The sequence below is a fragment of the Pyrgilauda ruficollis genome, unplaced genomic scaffold (assembly GCF_017590135.1).
Source record: "Pyrgilauda ruficollis isolate IOZ18807 unplaced genomic scaffold, ASM1759013v1 scaffold65, whole genome shotgun sequence".
Taxonomy (NCBI): Eukaryota; Metazoa; Chordata; class Aves; order Passeriformes; family Passeridae; genus Pyrgilauda; species Pyrgilauda ruficollis.
The window spans coordinates 1465582-1481752 of NW_024528266.1; the positions used below are offsets into that span (position 1 = coordinate 1465582).

The following is a 16171-nucleotide window of genomic DNA, read 5'->3' on the forward strand; positions in this document are numbered from 1 at the left end:
AGGGAGAAGGAGGGAAAGGTTCATTTATTTGCTCCCAAGATTCCTCCTCTGAGGTTTGCATGGTGGAAATTGCAAAACTGCAAGTAGGATTAATAATTCCATAAAAGACATGACTGTAGGTACAACAATGGAGGGCAAGCAAGCCCATTATCTGGTCTGGCTGACTATGAAAGAATTTTGCTCCAAGGCATCTGCTGTAATTGAAGATTTGGTTGGTCAAGCCGTAGAATACTTTTAGGATACAAGTGATGTGTGCTGTCGTTGCTATGCAAGCTTATGTTTCCTTTCTCCTGTTCTCCTGAGCTGAACAGAATATAACCTTCAGGTCAGTAATCAATGTGTGAATGATATGGACTTACATTTCAGGGGGAAAAAGGTATGAAGTGAAATGCAAAACTTCAGATCTTCCTGCTAGATCCTTCCTTTCTGCTCTGCTTCCTCCAGCAACCAAAGTAATGGTAGGTCTTGATTGTTCTGCATTGTTCCAAAGCACTAAATTCCAGAGGCAAAAAAATAAAAATAAAATAACATTACACACATGAAGAGGTACAGCCCTTGTTTATTGAAATGCAGAGGGGACCAGGGGACCTGATTAGGCAGATTTTGTGAGACAAGAATAAAGCCAAGCTCTTGAAAAACAGCAACATTACCAGTGAGATGCCTTTATTAACAGAATAAACACTCAGTCCTCCTGCAGATTGTTATCTAGATTGAATGGCACTTGGTTCTTATCAAGACACTTCTGCAAAACATGGAAATCTCCCGTAGTGTGATCCTTCAAGCAAGCACCATGCTGCTTAAAGCCTGATTCCGATCATGCAAAGTAGCCTGCAGCCCCTCTGGACACACACAACAGTGGAAGGTGTGCCATAAACCATGAGTTCCTAACTCTCCTAAACACCAGCAGGTAGCAGGGTTTCTGTGCCAGGCTTTTTCACTTCTCCACATTGTTGGTAGCCCTGGGAGAGCGTGGGAAAGGATTTTGATCGCTAGGAAGTTCTCCCGCTGGCGGAAAACCTATAGACACAGAGGTGTCAGGCTGGCATGCTGATGCCTTCCTGAAAGTAATCACTCAGTCTGGTGAAGAAGAGCAACTTCCTACCTTATCTGCCCATGCAAAAGAGCAGCAGGGTTGAAAAAGGCAGCAGCAGCACAGCCCATGGGTTTGTGCTGTGTAGATTGAGCAGAGTGCTGCGCTCAGGCAGCTTCTTGCTCACAAAGTTGCACTACTTTATCTTTCAAAATCTTCTTTTAGGAGAGGTTAAAACCCTCCTTTGGGGGATATAAAAAACATCTGAATGCTCATAGGTAGAGACATTTATGATCTCATGTCTCTGAGGAGGTCTTACCTGATGCAGGTTGGAAGGGAAAGTAGGCAGAGCAAGCCCCAAACCAGCCAAGGTGCCCTAAGCAATACTTCCAGGCTGTCCATCCCAGGCAGATCTGTTTGTAAACTGGGCCAGGCATGTGTTAAAAGTGTGGTTTGATACATGCTCAGCTTTAACAGCAGAAGTACAATCCCTCAAACCTCAAGGTGCTTTAGAATATAATAATAATATTAGAATAAGAAATACCATTTTTCTTAAGTATAGTCCAATCCATTCTTCAGTGCCTCTGGTAAATTCAGCAGGGACTCTTACAATTTATAGGCAGAATTGTGGCTTTTCCTTAGGCTTCCCTGGACAGCCTCTATACTGCTGTGTGTATTTGAAGAGTGTTCATTGGTATGATCTGAGAAAGGCTGTAAAGAGGTAATGTATTTCAGGGTATCTCTAGAAATGGTTCCTCTATAAAATGCTTTTGCTTGGGAGAACAAATCAAAGTAATGAATTAAGTTTTGGAGTAATAATATATCCTATACAATAATCTTAAACATTTTTACTTTCATTTTACTTTCAAAGGATTGTCTGGAGAGTCTCCTTAATATATCTCCAAATGTGTAAGGTTGGTTATTGCAGTGTTCATGTACACAAGTAGTGGTTTCAAACCTCAGTGTTTTTAAAACCCTGTATGGGAATGAATCTGGGAAGCTTTCACTACTGTAACCAAGTACCAAGAAGATAAAAGCATTTGAGGTATTTTTAAATGTCAGATTTCAGACACAAAGAGTATTACTGTGATTTGATCTTCAGACTATGTATTTATCTGTCTAGCCTCTCCTATCAACAACTCTGTTCACCTTGGAGATAGCTATAAACTATTGATTCAGGGTCTCTAAAATCCAAATTATTATATTTAAGTCAAGGTACGTAAACCATTTATTTAAACACTAGCAAAAAGGAAATTTTTATTATTTTGTCTTTAATTTTTAAGGGCTTAAAAAAAGCACTGTACAAGCAGTTTAAAACATGAGAGAATCATCCGTCAAATATTTTGTCACATTTGCTTAGGTGAATAGCAGGTAAATGTCAAATATGTAAGGGCCACCTAGATCTCTTACTTTTAAAAAGAGCTGTTCTAGACTGTCACTTCAAGGGACTTAGTGTAGTAAGATGTGTCTGATGTGTCTTGTGTTTCTCAAAATATAGATGCAGGTAGTTTGGATAAGAATGAGGCTTTGCACTGCCCAAAGCATGACCCCAAGCAAACATGATCATGTCCAGGTTCTTTCACTGAAATGAAAGATCTTTTCCTGCACCCAATAACCCAAATATCACAGTGTGCTCAAGGATGCAGATAACATTTTCAAAGACCACCCAAGGTGTTGCCTTTCTGACTGCAGATATGCTCTGGGTCCTTATGGGACTCCCTGTCTTTTCCTTTCCAGCTCTCATGAGTCTCTTCCACTTGCTTTCATTCTGCCTCTTGTCAAGTCATTGGAGTCCAGTTTTGATATTAGCAAAAGCCATATTGTCATAGCTGGAATAAGTGCTTGACTTCTAAAGGTAACCTAAACATATACAATAAATAAAAAAAAATTAAGTTCATTAGTCACCACAATTCTTAAGATCTTAAGATGTTAATAATTTGGTTTTTAATGTAATTGCCTCTTAGCGGAAGACAAGGCTTTTGTGTTCATCCAGTGCTAGGTCAGGTTCAGTGAACTAGTTTATTTATCCTTGTCACAGCACATCAGCAGAGGGTCTAGACAGATTAGTTAAAGCTATTCCTTATGATCTAATTTAAAAAAAAAAATAGTTCCTTAAAAGAAAAGACAAATATTTTAGTATTTAATTTTGATGTTTTTTAATGCAAACTTTTGGTGTTTGTCTTACTGCTTTGTGCCCAAAAAGTCTGAGGATGCATGTGGAAATAGTAACTAAGCCTAATAAATGTTAGCATCTCAGTCTTGAAAAAAAAAAAACCAATAATGAAGTCAAACTAAAGTGTTTGTTTCAAATTTTCTCTTTCTCCTGCTAAGCAGAACAGTTATTCACATGACTTGTTATCCACAGGGCTCCTCAGGCAGGGGTCAGCTGACAAGTGACACTGGAGGAAATGTTCAGTGAGGTGAGAGTTGAGGGAGAAGACATCTAAGAAGTAAGCAGTGGCTGAAAGGGCATGTTCCAAGCTTCCCAACTTTGGTTAATTGAGATTTGATTCAGAAAAATGTCACTTTTGTCACAGCCTGTCCAGAAGGGCTGGAGCTCCCAGGTGGGCTCTATGTTGGGCTCTGCTGTCTGAAAGTTAATGATGAAGCTCTGCTACTTTGGACATTGGGGTTTCCTGATTGTTTGTGAAATTATTGATTTATTTCAGATATGAGAGGAGCTCCTGATTTACTTACATAGTGCTTGGGACCTGCAACTCAAGTCCTCAAGTGGTGTGCATGTAATCATAAATTCTGCTCATAAAGCCACAATATCACCTCCAGTGTTGTAGGGGACAGTGTGAAGAAAGTGTAAATTTAGGAAGGAGTACTGTCTCTCTGTCCTATGGCAGTCCTGTGCATCACAGCTGATCTGTGGATCTGGGAGGCAACTTTGGAAGCACAGGCAGTTAGAAAGACACATTTCCCAGAGCAAACTGGGGATGGGGAGTGCAGAGCTGTCCCAGTGGGTAGGAGCACACCAAAGCCTGCTCACTTCTCCTGCAGACTCCACGAGCTGTCCCTGCTCTTGCCTTTAGCTTATGACAGTGAAAGCAAGAGGAAAACTAAGTCCAGGTTGTTCATGTGGCCATGAAGTACTGAAGTTTTTATAGAGCTTAGTAACTGTCATTTTTCAAGTAATTTTCTAAAAGAGGGCTGGAATGTGGGTAGTGCACAGGAACCAATGTACCTTGAAAGTACATTTCTTTGTTTTAATAAGGCTGGCGGTGTACCGTGACTCGCCATAATGAATTAATTTGGTGTTTACCATAACAGCACTGAGCTTAATGAACTCATCATATTTATGCAACAGTCTGTAGATGTTCTCTTGTCATTTGGGATTTATAAATAAGTACTAATACTTTTATCACCGCTTTCTCCCAAGCAGGAAAGTTCTTCACAGTGAAAGGCCATTAAAGCTCACTTGTATTTTTCTGTATAAAAAGTAAGCAGAAGATCTTTAATAACTTGATTTTTATCTTTATGTAGGTTTCTGAAATGTTAGCATGTACTCAGCAAAGCTGTTCAGCTTGAACAAGACTATTGTAGAGCCATCCTTATCAAATTCCACCAGCATATAATAAATAGAGTTAATATCTCATTTTACTGCAGGTGCCATTTCATTTAAGGTTAGCCTTCTGCATTTGAAAGAGAGTATCCATGTAAGTTCAACAGATTTAGTAAAAAGAAGTTCTTTAAATTGAACAAAGTGATACTAATTTATGGCATCCAAGTGATGAATGCTACATCTTTGGAAGGTAATGGTTTGTTGCCGAACAAAACAGAAGGTCAGCTGCTTTCTCTCTTTTAATATTGTTTGATATGCAAATCCTTAATGCTGAACAGCAGCTCTGGTTTACTACTGCTTCTTCTGCCATCTCTAGAAGGCAAGATGCTTATCCTTGTTTCTGAGCACTGCCTTCCTGCTGACAGCAGTGTGGTGCCGAGCAGTGCTGAAGGGCACATCAGAAGGCGGCCACCTGCCTGCCCTCGTGGGCCTCCAGTTAGCTGGGCTGAAATCTGCTTGGAGTCCCTGCCACAAAGCAGGCTTTGCAGCTGGGCCCAGGGGCACTCTTTTGCTGGGTTAAGTGGTGGGAATGGGTGCAAAGGGAGCGCTGCCTCGTCTAATCTGGCAGCATTTGGCTGGCACACAAAATTTCCTCTCATGGAGCCCATGATTGGCAGCTCATTAAAAAGCTGGCTTTAAAAAAAAATCTACAGAGAAAAACAGAAAACGGTCTCTTCAGAACTAAAAATTCTCACAGATATCAAGATCTCTAGTCAAGGGAAGGGCTGGTATATCTATATATGTATATAATGATCTCTTATTCCTGGTGTTTTGCTCATTTTTCAAGCTCTCCCAACATCACTTCATCCACTCAGAAGCAGGAACTGACAGTGCTTCCCTCTTCCTTTCAGCTCAGGACAATGACTTCTGCCCTACACCTTCCCACACATCCTTTTTATGGCTGAAATATGATGCTATAAATTTTATAAATATAATTTATGGCATCAAAGTCAAGGCTTTGAGCATCAATGTGTGTCTCCCACCAGGCCTCAAGGATGAAGGCAAAATATGAAAACACACCAGGTCTCAGTGAGACAGTGAGGTACCACTGAGAGGGGAGACGAGATGAGAAGGACTCCAAGAGTTTCCTGCTTGTCTCTCTCCATTCTTATTTCACACTTCCTTCCCCATGAGGAAGCAAGGCAGGCTAGGCAGCAGCCATCCCTCTCTGGCACCACAGCCCCGAGCCAGCCTTCCAGGTGGCACCAGTGAGAGATGCTCTGCTGCCAAGAGAAGAGCCTGCTTTGCCAAAACCTAAAGCTTGCTTAGGGAGATGCAACAGGAGCTGGCATCACTCCAGTTGTTGCAGTGAAAGATTTAGGCAGTTAGTTCAGTGAAATAAAAAACCCACAAACACTCCTTGTGGGTCCCTACCTGTCTACTTTGATAATTGAAGGATGCTTACAAGCCAGCTTAGTTTTATATCTTGCTTAAAGAGGAGAACCAAATTCTGCAGACTTTGTATCAGATTTTTGATAGAAAAGCTCCAGTGAAAAGATTTTGCCAGAGGAATGATTTTTGCCTAGCCACTGCAGATGTTTTCGGAGGTCTTGTCACTGCCTGATCCCATCTGTAAGCACCCAGTGCTCCCAAGTGTGACCCAGGTGAGCCCCCTGGGAGCCAGCACAAGGGCTGGGACCTTGACTCAGGCTCCTGAGGCAGAGCCCACCAAGGTACTCAACTATAGCATTTTTATTTTTAATATTTACTTTTTCCCCCCCTTCAACAGTGGGCAGTCATTACACTGCCTCTGCAAATCTGCACTCTGTAGCAGTCTGATCTGCTGCCAAGCAGCTCATCACATCCTCTTCCTTATCAGCGCCAGTGGGGAAGTTATCCCTCAGGACAGCATGTTCCTGGTGCAGGAAGCTGATATTCAGTGACCTTTGACATCCCAGAACATGCATTGGCATTTCCAATATCATTGTAAGTGGCCTCTCATATCTCATGCTCACTACTGACAGCTGAGAATGAAATTAGATCACGAAAGGTGTTGTCACAGAGGTCTCAATTTCGGAGCATTTGTGACACCTTGCTATCACATTAAGATGGGGTTTTTTATCTGTGGGTATTTTGGAGGAGTAATTCCATTTCACTGCCAGCAGTAAAGTATGTAGTTACCAAGTGGAATCCAGCCCTATTCCCATTGATTCATTGGGATTTGTTTACATCCCTGTTAGATTTGGAAACCACAGGCAGCTTAGTTTTCTGTGTTTATATCCACGGGACATCACTTGGCACTGTGAATTCAGAGCCAAATGAGTTAAAGTGCACACAGACCCTTTCTTTTGTGCAGCTCAATAAATTTACATTATTGCCTTGAAAAATGTAGTTCTAATACTTTGCTTGCTAAAGAAAAATATATTTAAGACCTGCACTCTATCCATAAACAAGTTTTAAAGGTCATTATTTTTTGGACAAATCGGATTATTTCAATATATAGGCTTCTTTTTTAAGCTTTTTAAGACTATGGTATTTCAAAACATCAGGAACTCATGCACCCTGCTTACTAATTTCCAGTGGCTTATGTCTCACAGTACTATTCTGTACTAATAAGCAGGTTAAAAAGAGCCAACGCCATTGAGGAAAAATTTCAGTTGTAAAAATCTGGAACTAGGAAGCAGAGGCGCTTGCTGGAATTATAGCATTGGAAGATGATTATCATTCAGAGCATTTAGTTAATGCGTTATTACTTTAGTCATTTATTAAATTTGAAAATCAAATAACAAACTGATTGTAGTGTCTGCCACCCAACAGGTACGTCTGATTAGCGTTTCGGGGAACCCACCGGGAGCTGCGGCAAATCCACGTATTTTTATGGAAAGAGTGCCATCGTGTGGGAGCCTCCTTGCAGCACGCAGGGATAGCAGCGCCCGTGTGCCGGCGTGGCTGCTTGCAAGGAACCTCCCTTCCTCTTTTGTTTTCCCTGGAATTTCCATAAAAGCACAATTTTCGTTTCTGAAAATGAGCTATAAAGATAGGAACTTTCATAACTGGGAAAGCTTAGAAGTGTTAAATCTCCTTAATAATTTAACTATTCTTTTGAATCCATAAACAGGTGAATTCTGAAATGGAGTGTGTCTGAAGCCTAACAGAAGCAGGATCTCCCTCTTTCTCTGCATGCCATTAATATAGTTAGATATCAGTGATCTTTTTAATTTCTCTCAATATATATGGTATCCCTCAACATCTGTTTACAGCTGCAGTTTTACATGGCTTCATTATAAGCTTTCCACTTCTTGAGCTCTCCCATGTAATAATACCAATACTATCCCCAATTTCTACTTCCATGTTTTATGTTTTCCTTTAAAGAATTGAACTTATATGTTACATCCATAAAGAAAATTGCCAATAATTACCAGGGGTACAATTAGGGATAAATCTCTGTTAAGGAACAAGGCAAAGCTCAGTGTCTTTATGCAAATGCCTTTTTGTTAAAAAGATGTCTTGTGTAATCAGGAATTATACTGACAAGTGAAGAATCATTTAATTAATGAGAATAGAGCAATCATTTGGATGGTTCTTTCTATTCCTGACTGAATAAAAGAGAGAAAATCACCCTGCCTCAAGGATTAGAGCCACTGCTGGAAGAAATAAACCCTATGGATGTTGTTCTGTTACTGCCTTGGGAAGATAGTACAGTAATTCCTAAATATAAAACTACATATGTTTGGATTAGGCACTGAAAATTAATCTCCTATTACTCCACAAGAACTTATACAAAAGGGTTCTGCTTATGCTGGCTCTCTGCTCCTGCTAACCTCTCAGAATGGAATATTTGGGCCAAATTACTCGCTTAAATCCTAGTACAGGATTCCAGGGCAGTGAGAACCAGAATTATGGTGAGTTCTTTCCATAAGGACTGTATGCCATGATGCAGGGTAGTGTTTGCAGTGGCAGAGCAGTAATCTGGTCTCCAGTTCAGCCCTTTGTTTAGAGCAGGTCAATTTGCTCTGGGTCTTTCCCTCTGAGTCTTTCAATTTCCTCAGGGGTGCTGATGCCATAAATTCTCTGTTCCATTGTTTGACCTCTCCAATTCTCCTCTTATCTGGTTGGAATTTCTTATCTTCCAGTTTATCCCAGTTGAATCTCCTCCTGTCACTGGGTCTCTACACACTCCCAACAGGCAGCAATGGCAGCGGTCCTGCCTGCGTGCCATCCCTCCAAAGCTCATCTGGACATGGGTGGCTCATAACAGCTGTTCAGTCTCTTGCAACAAACCAGATTATCCTCCCATCCTTGACATATCCCTGCTCCATCAGCAAGGTTCAGGATGAGACTTCCCTGAGTTGTCTCTGGGTTTGGGAGAAGTCAAAATGTAGTCCAGGCAACTCTGACCTTGAATACCTTTCTCCAGGGTGGGACCTTGGGCAATGTACTGCCAGCAGGCACTGCATAGAATTTGTCCCACTTCTTAAAAACTCAAAGCTACATGAACAAGGTGGTTGTGGCATCCCTAAGGACTCATGTATCACCTGTGATCTGTCCACTGTTCCCTCTGGGACAGCACGGGGGTGAACAAGCTGTTCCCCTCTGAAGAGGTTATGATCCCAACCACCAGACATAGTACTAGGTGGGAAGTGGGAGCTCCCTCCAGACCTGTGCTGGGATTTCAGCCACTGGTGGCTGTGTCAAGCCTCCCATTCCTGGCAAGACCACAGCACAAATGCAAAGTGGCCGCTTGGATGTACCATAGGAAATTAAATGACCTCATGGACACAACTACCAGCTGAAGCAGCATCAGAGACAGAGTCACCTCTGCACAGAGCAGCTGCCCTGTGGTCTCCACAGGGACATTCAAGCTCCCTTTTGAGATGTAGATCACTCCCTTCTGACGTACATCACTGCACTGAGCTGTTGTGGTAGCCCTGAGACAGCGGGACAGCTTTCCTTCCTCCTGCAGTGCACTACAGTGTCTCTGGTAGCAACATCCCACACCTCTGATGGTTTGTGTGCACTTGGACTTTTTTGCATGCTGTGTCAAATGATTGCAGTAGTAATTGTTTGCCTTCCAACACTGAAATCAAAACCAAATTCATTACATGAAGGAAAATTTTTTCATTGTTTTATTCTTTTTAGGTGTAGTCATTGAATTTTTTATCTTGGATGACCAGGGGCACCCAACTGTTGCTCTAGTCATTTCTGGATGCTTTAAAAAAAAAAAAAAAAAAAAAAAAAAAAAAAAAAAAACAACCACCTGTCTCCTCAAAAATAAGTGGAGTAAATCTGAAAATATTCTTCCAAACAAAATTCTCATTTCTCAAACATTTTGTCCCACAGGAAGTCCAGTTAAATATGTTGTCCTTGCAAGCTGCCCAGGAAATATTTGGCAGCAGGCTGGGTATGTAGGTCCAAGGACAAGTGAATTCCACAGCAAGGAACCTTCCTGTGGAACCACTTATCATCAGGTCGCTTTCTGACATTAAGCAAGACTGCTTTAGGTCATCACTGACTGCAGTAAGATGGCCTTGCTTTCTCTCCAAAGCAGCAAATGTAGGTAACCCAATAAAGACCAGTTTGCAACAACGTCATGTGTAACATGGTAAGCTGAAATGTATATTCCTTGTGATTTTTTTAATTGAAATGTCTCTCCTCCAATGATTAGGATGCAAAATATTGTCAGATATCTAATGGACTATGAAAGTCAGTTGCCCTAGACTAGTAAAAGCTGATTGAGAAAATATAATAGATGAAGTAAAGCATTTTCATTGAGTTTGTTAAAAGAAGGAAAGAGAGAGTTGAATGTGTTTTGCTGTATCTGGAATGGAACACGGATATCTATATGCTCAGCTCAACAGGCAAGCCCATACCCAAGCTTTCTTTTCTGGCTAAATCAGTCTGTGCAGGTTCATCTGCTGCTTGGCTTTCCAAGACAGTCAGATTTACACCCTCACACTCTCAGGTGCCACTGTAACCCCTGACTCTGTGCTTTCTCCCCAAGGATTTTGGAGCTGCAGCAGAATGGCGACATGGACGTACTGAAGCATAAGTGGTGGCCGAAGAACGGTCAGTGTGATCTTTACTCATCTGTGGATACCAAACAGAAAGGAGGTGCCCTGGACATAAAAAGTTTTGCAGGTGTTTTCTGCATCCTCGCTGCAGGGATTGTCCTATCCTGTTTCATTGCAATGTTGGAAACGTGGTGGAATAAAAGGAAAGGCTCCCGGGTTCCATCAAAAGAGGTATTAGACCCTCCATTTCTCCTGGGGAATTTTCATGCACCCTAAAGATTGCTGCCTTGACTTCATAGCACAAGAGAGGGTGGGGAATCAAATTCAGAGATACTTCATTAGCTTCCTGATTTTTTAACATAAATGATGTTCCTCAAAAGTCTTTCTAGCTATTCTTTCTAGAAAAGCTTGAATAAAAATAAATGTATATTGATGATGTATAAATATGCAACTATTCTGAGTAAAATACAATTGTTACTTGTAGAATAGTACATTATTAATACATCAATATTGAGTTCATTGTTCCCATTGGTGACAGCTAATTCTCACTAGGTGTCTTGGCTTCTTCTTGAAAAATACGTCCTCTAAGCTCAGTGGCTGAGTCTTTTAAAATACATTTGCAAAATTTGCCCCTTAAATCAGCTATCAGCTTCTTGAATAAGCTTGTCCTCATTTTCAGAAACATTAAGCTCTTGAGACTTCCATGAACTTCAATTCTTTTTATTTCATCTGAAGTCCAGGGAAGCAAGACTACATTAGATTTTCCAGGTTCAGGCCAGGCATACTTTTGAAACCTGGTACAGGCTGTTTCAGAAAATCTTGTACAGATGCCACAGAGAAATATGTTATTTTACACCTGAGATGAGTTTGCTTCTACACCTGCATGTGTAATGCTTTCCTTCCTGTGGTAATCTACCAGACCCTCTACCAGCCATCTGAGCCTTGTGCAACTTTGCACCAAATTTCTTATATTCATAATTAAGTTTTTAGCTCTACAAAATGCCAAAAAGAAATTAGGGACAAAATTATTTATTAAAATATCCTTGGAAGCAACACCCATACCTGGACCTTAATAAGAGCTTTAATGTAGCACTATCAAATACAGCTTTTCTGTCTTTGTAGCTTAGGCACATCTGTGTAGCTTGTGGGGAATTGATGTTAATTTGTGTGCAGTAGTCTTGCCTTCTCTGCAGTTTCTCCATTGTGTTTATTTCTGCTAATCTAATGCTGTCTAATCAGGCAGGATTAATTATGCCACCTAATTAGACAACATTGGCACTGATGTTAAAATACATTTAATCTTTTCTTGCCTGTTTTAATTCCCAAGCTTTTTTTTTTCTTTTTTTCTTTTTTTTTTTTTTTTTTTTTCTTTTTTGTTCAAGATCTGGACCGGACCATTATTAAAAGGAAAAAAAAAAGGAATCTCTAGTCTTTAAATTGGGTTTCTCAGGAATGGAAACCATGTAGTTTCACCTGGTAAATAATTTTAAAACCCTAAAATTTACTTGATTGTTGTTTACCCAAACATTCAGAACTTCATACTTTATATTTATCTGGTGCAAAACATGAAAATCAATAACAAAGGAAAAGAAAAAAAACACCAACACAGATATTTTACACAAGTATAAAATTTTCTATTTCAATTTTCAAATGCTGAGAAATTCAAGTGTGTATTTTCCACAAATGGTATAATTTGGCCTCCTTGATCTTTATTACATGGTCATTAGCTTAGCATTGAAACGCTCATCTCAACGTTAAATGAAAAGCTTGGCTCAAAACTGAGTTTAACGTGGACATATGTGCTGAATGTCCCCATTATCCTGGATGTGGGGGTCATTCAGCAAAGAAATACATCTTAACTAACTTTCTTAAAATTCATTTTAGCTTCCATGAAATCCATTGGCTCTTCCAGGCCACTAGTCCAGAATCGGGGGTCAGATTGGGCCAGTTTGTGGTCAGCAAGCCAACCCTTTTTCCTGGTGGCTGCCATCTTGTGCTCCAGAATGCAAGCATTTATACTGAAAAAAAAATTGTCTAATGGTTGCGAAGATAACATTTCGGTCGCGTGCCAGAAGTAACCCATTCACTGATGTCTGCCTGAGTCTGCAGACAGCCTTAAACAGTAGCTCTGAGAGAAGTATGAATCGCCCCAGTAATCTCAATGGGATGTTGACTCTGAAGCCTGATGATAATTTAAATGTGAAAACTGCTGAATATTTCACTACTGATCACACAAGAGAGAAGAGGAAAGATCATATTATGGAGATATGCACAATCTTACTGTGAGTGGGTCTCATTTTGGTGTATTGATTGGGTGGAGATTGGGTTGTGGGCTAAGCATGGGAGATTATCACCGCTTATATATTTTCACTGGTCTGACCCTAGCCCCAAATGCATCTCTGTAAAAGAAAGAGGACTATTTTGAGTTACTCTTCGAGGCTCAGAAACTATGAAATTCCAATCTTTTCCCGATTGGCACTTTAAATTACAAAGTATTTGTTCGTTTGTTTTGTTTCAAAATTAAAAGCAAACAAACAAAAACCAGAAAAAAAAAAAAGGAAAATATTTAGGACTGTCCCTCAGACACATAGTCATGACTTGCACACGCTAATCGAGCCTCTGTATATTTCTTTAGCTTCTGATGTGGCCCCAGTTCTCCTGCATCCGTATGCAGCTCCAAATTTTTTGAGGAGATAGCGTTTGGTGAATGCGTTTGGATTTGATGTCACCTGTGTGGTTGTTATGTGCATCCATGTCTATGTCCACCCGTGAATAAACGATAGAGAGAAAGCCAAGTCCGAGAAATGAGCACTGCATTTTTTCCTTCCCGTGATGAGCTCAAACCAAAGCCCTTGTGGTCAGTGATCACCCAGTCCCTGGGAGATCCCTGATGCCCTGTTCGCTTCCCCTTTTTCCCTGGTTTGTCTCCCTGTCCCTGCCCTCGGAGGGTGCAGTCCTGGAGGGGAGCTGGCCTCTCAGTCTCCTTCCAGTCAGCCTCTGTGTTCGGCGTGGTGCCAGCGCAAATGTTCAGTGATCCACTCTGCTAAGTAGATCAACTCCTGCAGTTTGTTCTAGGTGTGGACTGAGTGCTTGACTTCATTCCTAGAGAAAGGAGGGATCTCAAGCCCATTCGATATACTAGGAGTCTTGCCATTGATTCAGGGAGCTCTGGATCAAGCCAGTCAATGAATTTCAGTAATCAAGGCTGGAAGTCATCAGTGCACATCTATCGGCTGCCTAATTATCCTCTGTGAGGTCCTAGAGTGTGAGATATTTCTAGTGGCCTGGAAGAGCCAGTAAATTTCACAGAGATTAAGGTAAATTTTAAGGTTAGTTGAAATTGATTTTTGTTCTGAATGAGCTGCACTACTTAGACTGAGGGAATATCCCTGTCCGTGTGTACTTAATGCTGCTTTGAATTAAGCTTTGCAGTTCAGCATAAATATATATGTACAACACAGGTGATTTATTGGGTCACCTAGGGCTTTCTCCTCTTTTTTAACTTCTATGCATTTAAATTCTCAATTATAACAAACAAACCTGTTGAATTGCATTCTCTGGGAAGAGAGATTTAAGAAGGAAAAGGGACAGAGGTAAGAGAAGCGATGATATATTATAATAAACACATCAGGCTGCCTTCTCTTCTCACCCACAAAAGTATAATTCCATCAGAATAGATGGAATTGCTTCTTTGTAGGTGAGGAGATAATTAATCCCTCTGTTGGCATTGTAATTTAAAATTGCCTGGTGTACTCCTTTCTGTTCCATGTCAATGAGTCACCAGTGCTTGGGGTTTTTTCTCTGTATGTTCAGCTTTTCCATACCACAATTTACATTATAAAGGCAAAAAGGAACCTGAGAAGTTTCTAGTCCTTCCTTAAACCCTGAGAGGATGACAAAGATGGCAACCTGATCCCTCAGAGGCTCCCATGTTGACATCCAAATTTAGTTCTCATTGCAGAGTTGAAGAACTGGCATCATTCCAGGCATTTGAGATAATGCAGTTTACTTCTGTTCAGCTGTTGCTAGTCTAACCCACCTAGCTCTGAGCTTGCCTTTTCCTGAAAAGCTACCAGTGGCACTTTGAGTTTTGTTGTTTGCATCCAGGGTTTGAAGGTAGCTGTGGTGTAAGGGCCTGCCTCAGTTTGGCTTTGCCCACCTGGCTTCAGGCGGTGGGGGAGTTCGCTGGTGACATTCAGGACACCGTCAGCCAAGAGCCAGCTCTAGTCAGTTGTGCCTTGTGCTCCCCGAGCAGTGCTGATCACCCTGTGAAACCTCAGCCCAGCACAAATGGCGATGGTGAGTGGTGCCTCTTGTTTTTCTCATTCCCCAGGACGACAAGGAGATCGACCTGGAGCACCTCCACAGGCGCGTGAACAGCCTCTGCACAGACGACGACAGTCCCCATAAACAGTTCTCCACCTCATCGATTGACTTGACCCCGCTGGACATTGACACTTTACCCACACGTCAGGCACTGGAGCAAATCAGTGACTTCAGGAACACTCACATCACCACAACCACCTTCATACCAGAGCAGATCCAGACTCTGAGCCGCACGCTGTCTGCTAAAGCCGCCTCGGGATTCTCCTTCGGCAGCGTGCCCGAGCACCGAACTGGCCCTTTCAGGCACAGGGCACCCAACGGGGGCTTTTTCAGAAGCCCCATCAAAACAATGTCATCTATCCCTTACCAACCAACTCCTACCCTGGGCCTGAATATCGGCAGCGACCCAGACCGAGGCACCTCCATCTGAGCATCAGAACAAGTTTCTTCACTGTTTCTTATTTAGGACTCCCTTTGCAAGGAGCAGCTGTAATATTGTGGGACTAACATGGATGTAACCTTTCTTCTTTTCCTTATTTTTTGGTTTTGAGGGTTGTGGTTTGGGTTGTTTGGTTTTTTTAAATTTGTTTGAGGGTTATTTTCTCTTCAGGGGTTGTTTTGGGGTGTTTTGTTTTTTTTTTTTTCTTTATTTTATTTAAGAATCAGAATTATTAGTAGCAACTCTTCCTCTTCCTCTTCTCTGCTTTCACAGTCTGGTCTCTTCTGCCTCCCCTTATTCTCTGTACTACTTGAATCACTTATTCTTCAGTTTATCACCATGTTAGGTTTTGGTTACTTCAGGCTTTTCATATACTTTAAATATAGGATACAAGCAGCGATTCATGCATAGGAAAACCCTGAGGATTACTTTACAGAAGGGCATTCGCTCCTCCTCCCCCACCGCCTTTTTTTACTATAATTGCAATAACTGAAGTATTTTTCATGTACTCTGCTGCATCCAGTCAGCGCTCCACTGCTGTGTGTCCTTTTAACTGTGGACCAAAGGCAAACCCTGCAGTTTGAAAAATGGAAAATAAAAAAAAAAAAAAAAAAAAACAAAAAAAAAAAAAAAAAAAAAAAAAAAGGCAAAAAGACAAAAAAAAAACCAGAAAAAAAAAAGGAAAACAAATGAAGTTTAAAAATCATTCAGGCCCCATAATATAAGAATGCAATTTTGTAGGATTACAAAAAGCCATTACTATGCCAGTAAAGACTACAGTTAAATCTACTTTTGCACTGCAACAGTGCATATGACCTTTATGTGATTGTACAGTGTTAAAAGTTTTTCTTATGTAC

General features: G+C 41.1%; 1 protein-coding gene across 2 annotated transcripts in view; it reads left to right on the forward strand.

The window, feature by feature from the left end:
• The window catches only part of GRID2 (glutamate ionotropic receptor delta type subunit 2), a 676953-nt gene extending 661648 nt beyond the window's left edge, over positions 1-15305 (forward strand). For both annotated transcript variants that reach the window (XM_041484266.1, XM_041484267.1), the window contains 2 exons: positions 10540-10780; positions 14883-15305. In XM_041484266.1, coding sequence (XP_041340200.1) covers positions 10540-10780; positions 14883-15305 — 664 coding nt within the window. The remainder of the gene's footprint in view (positions 1-10539; positions 10781-14882) is intronic.
• The last annotated feature ends 866 nt before the right edge of the window (positions 15306-16171 follow it).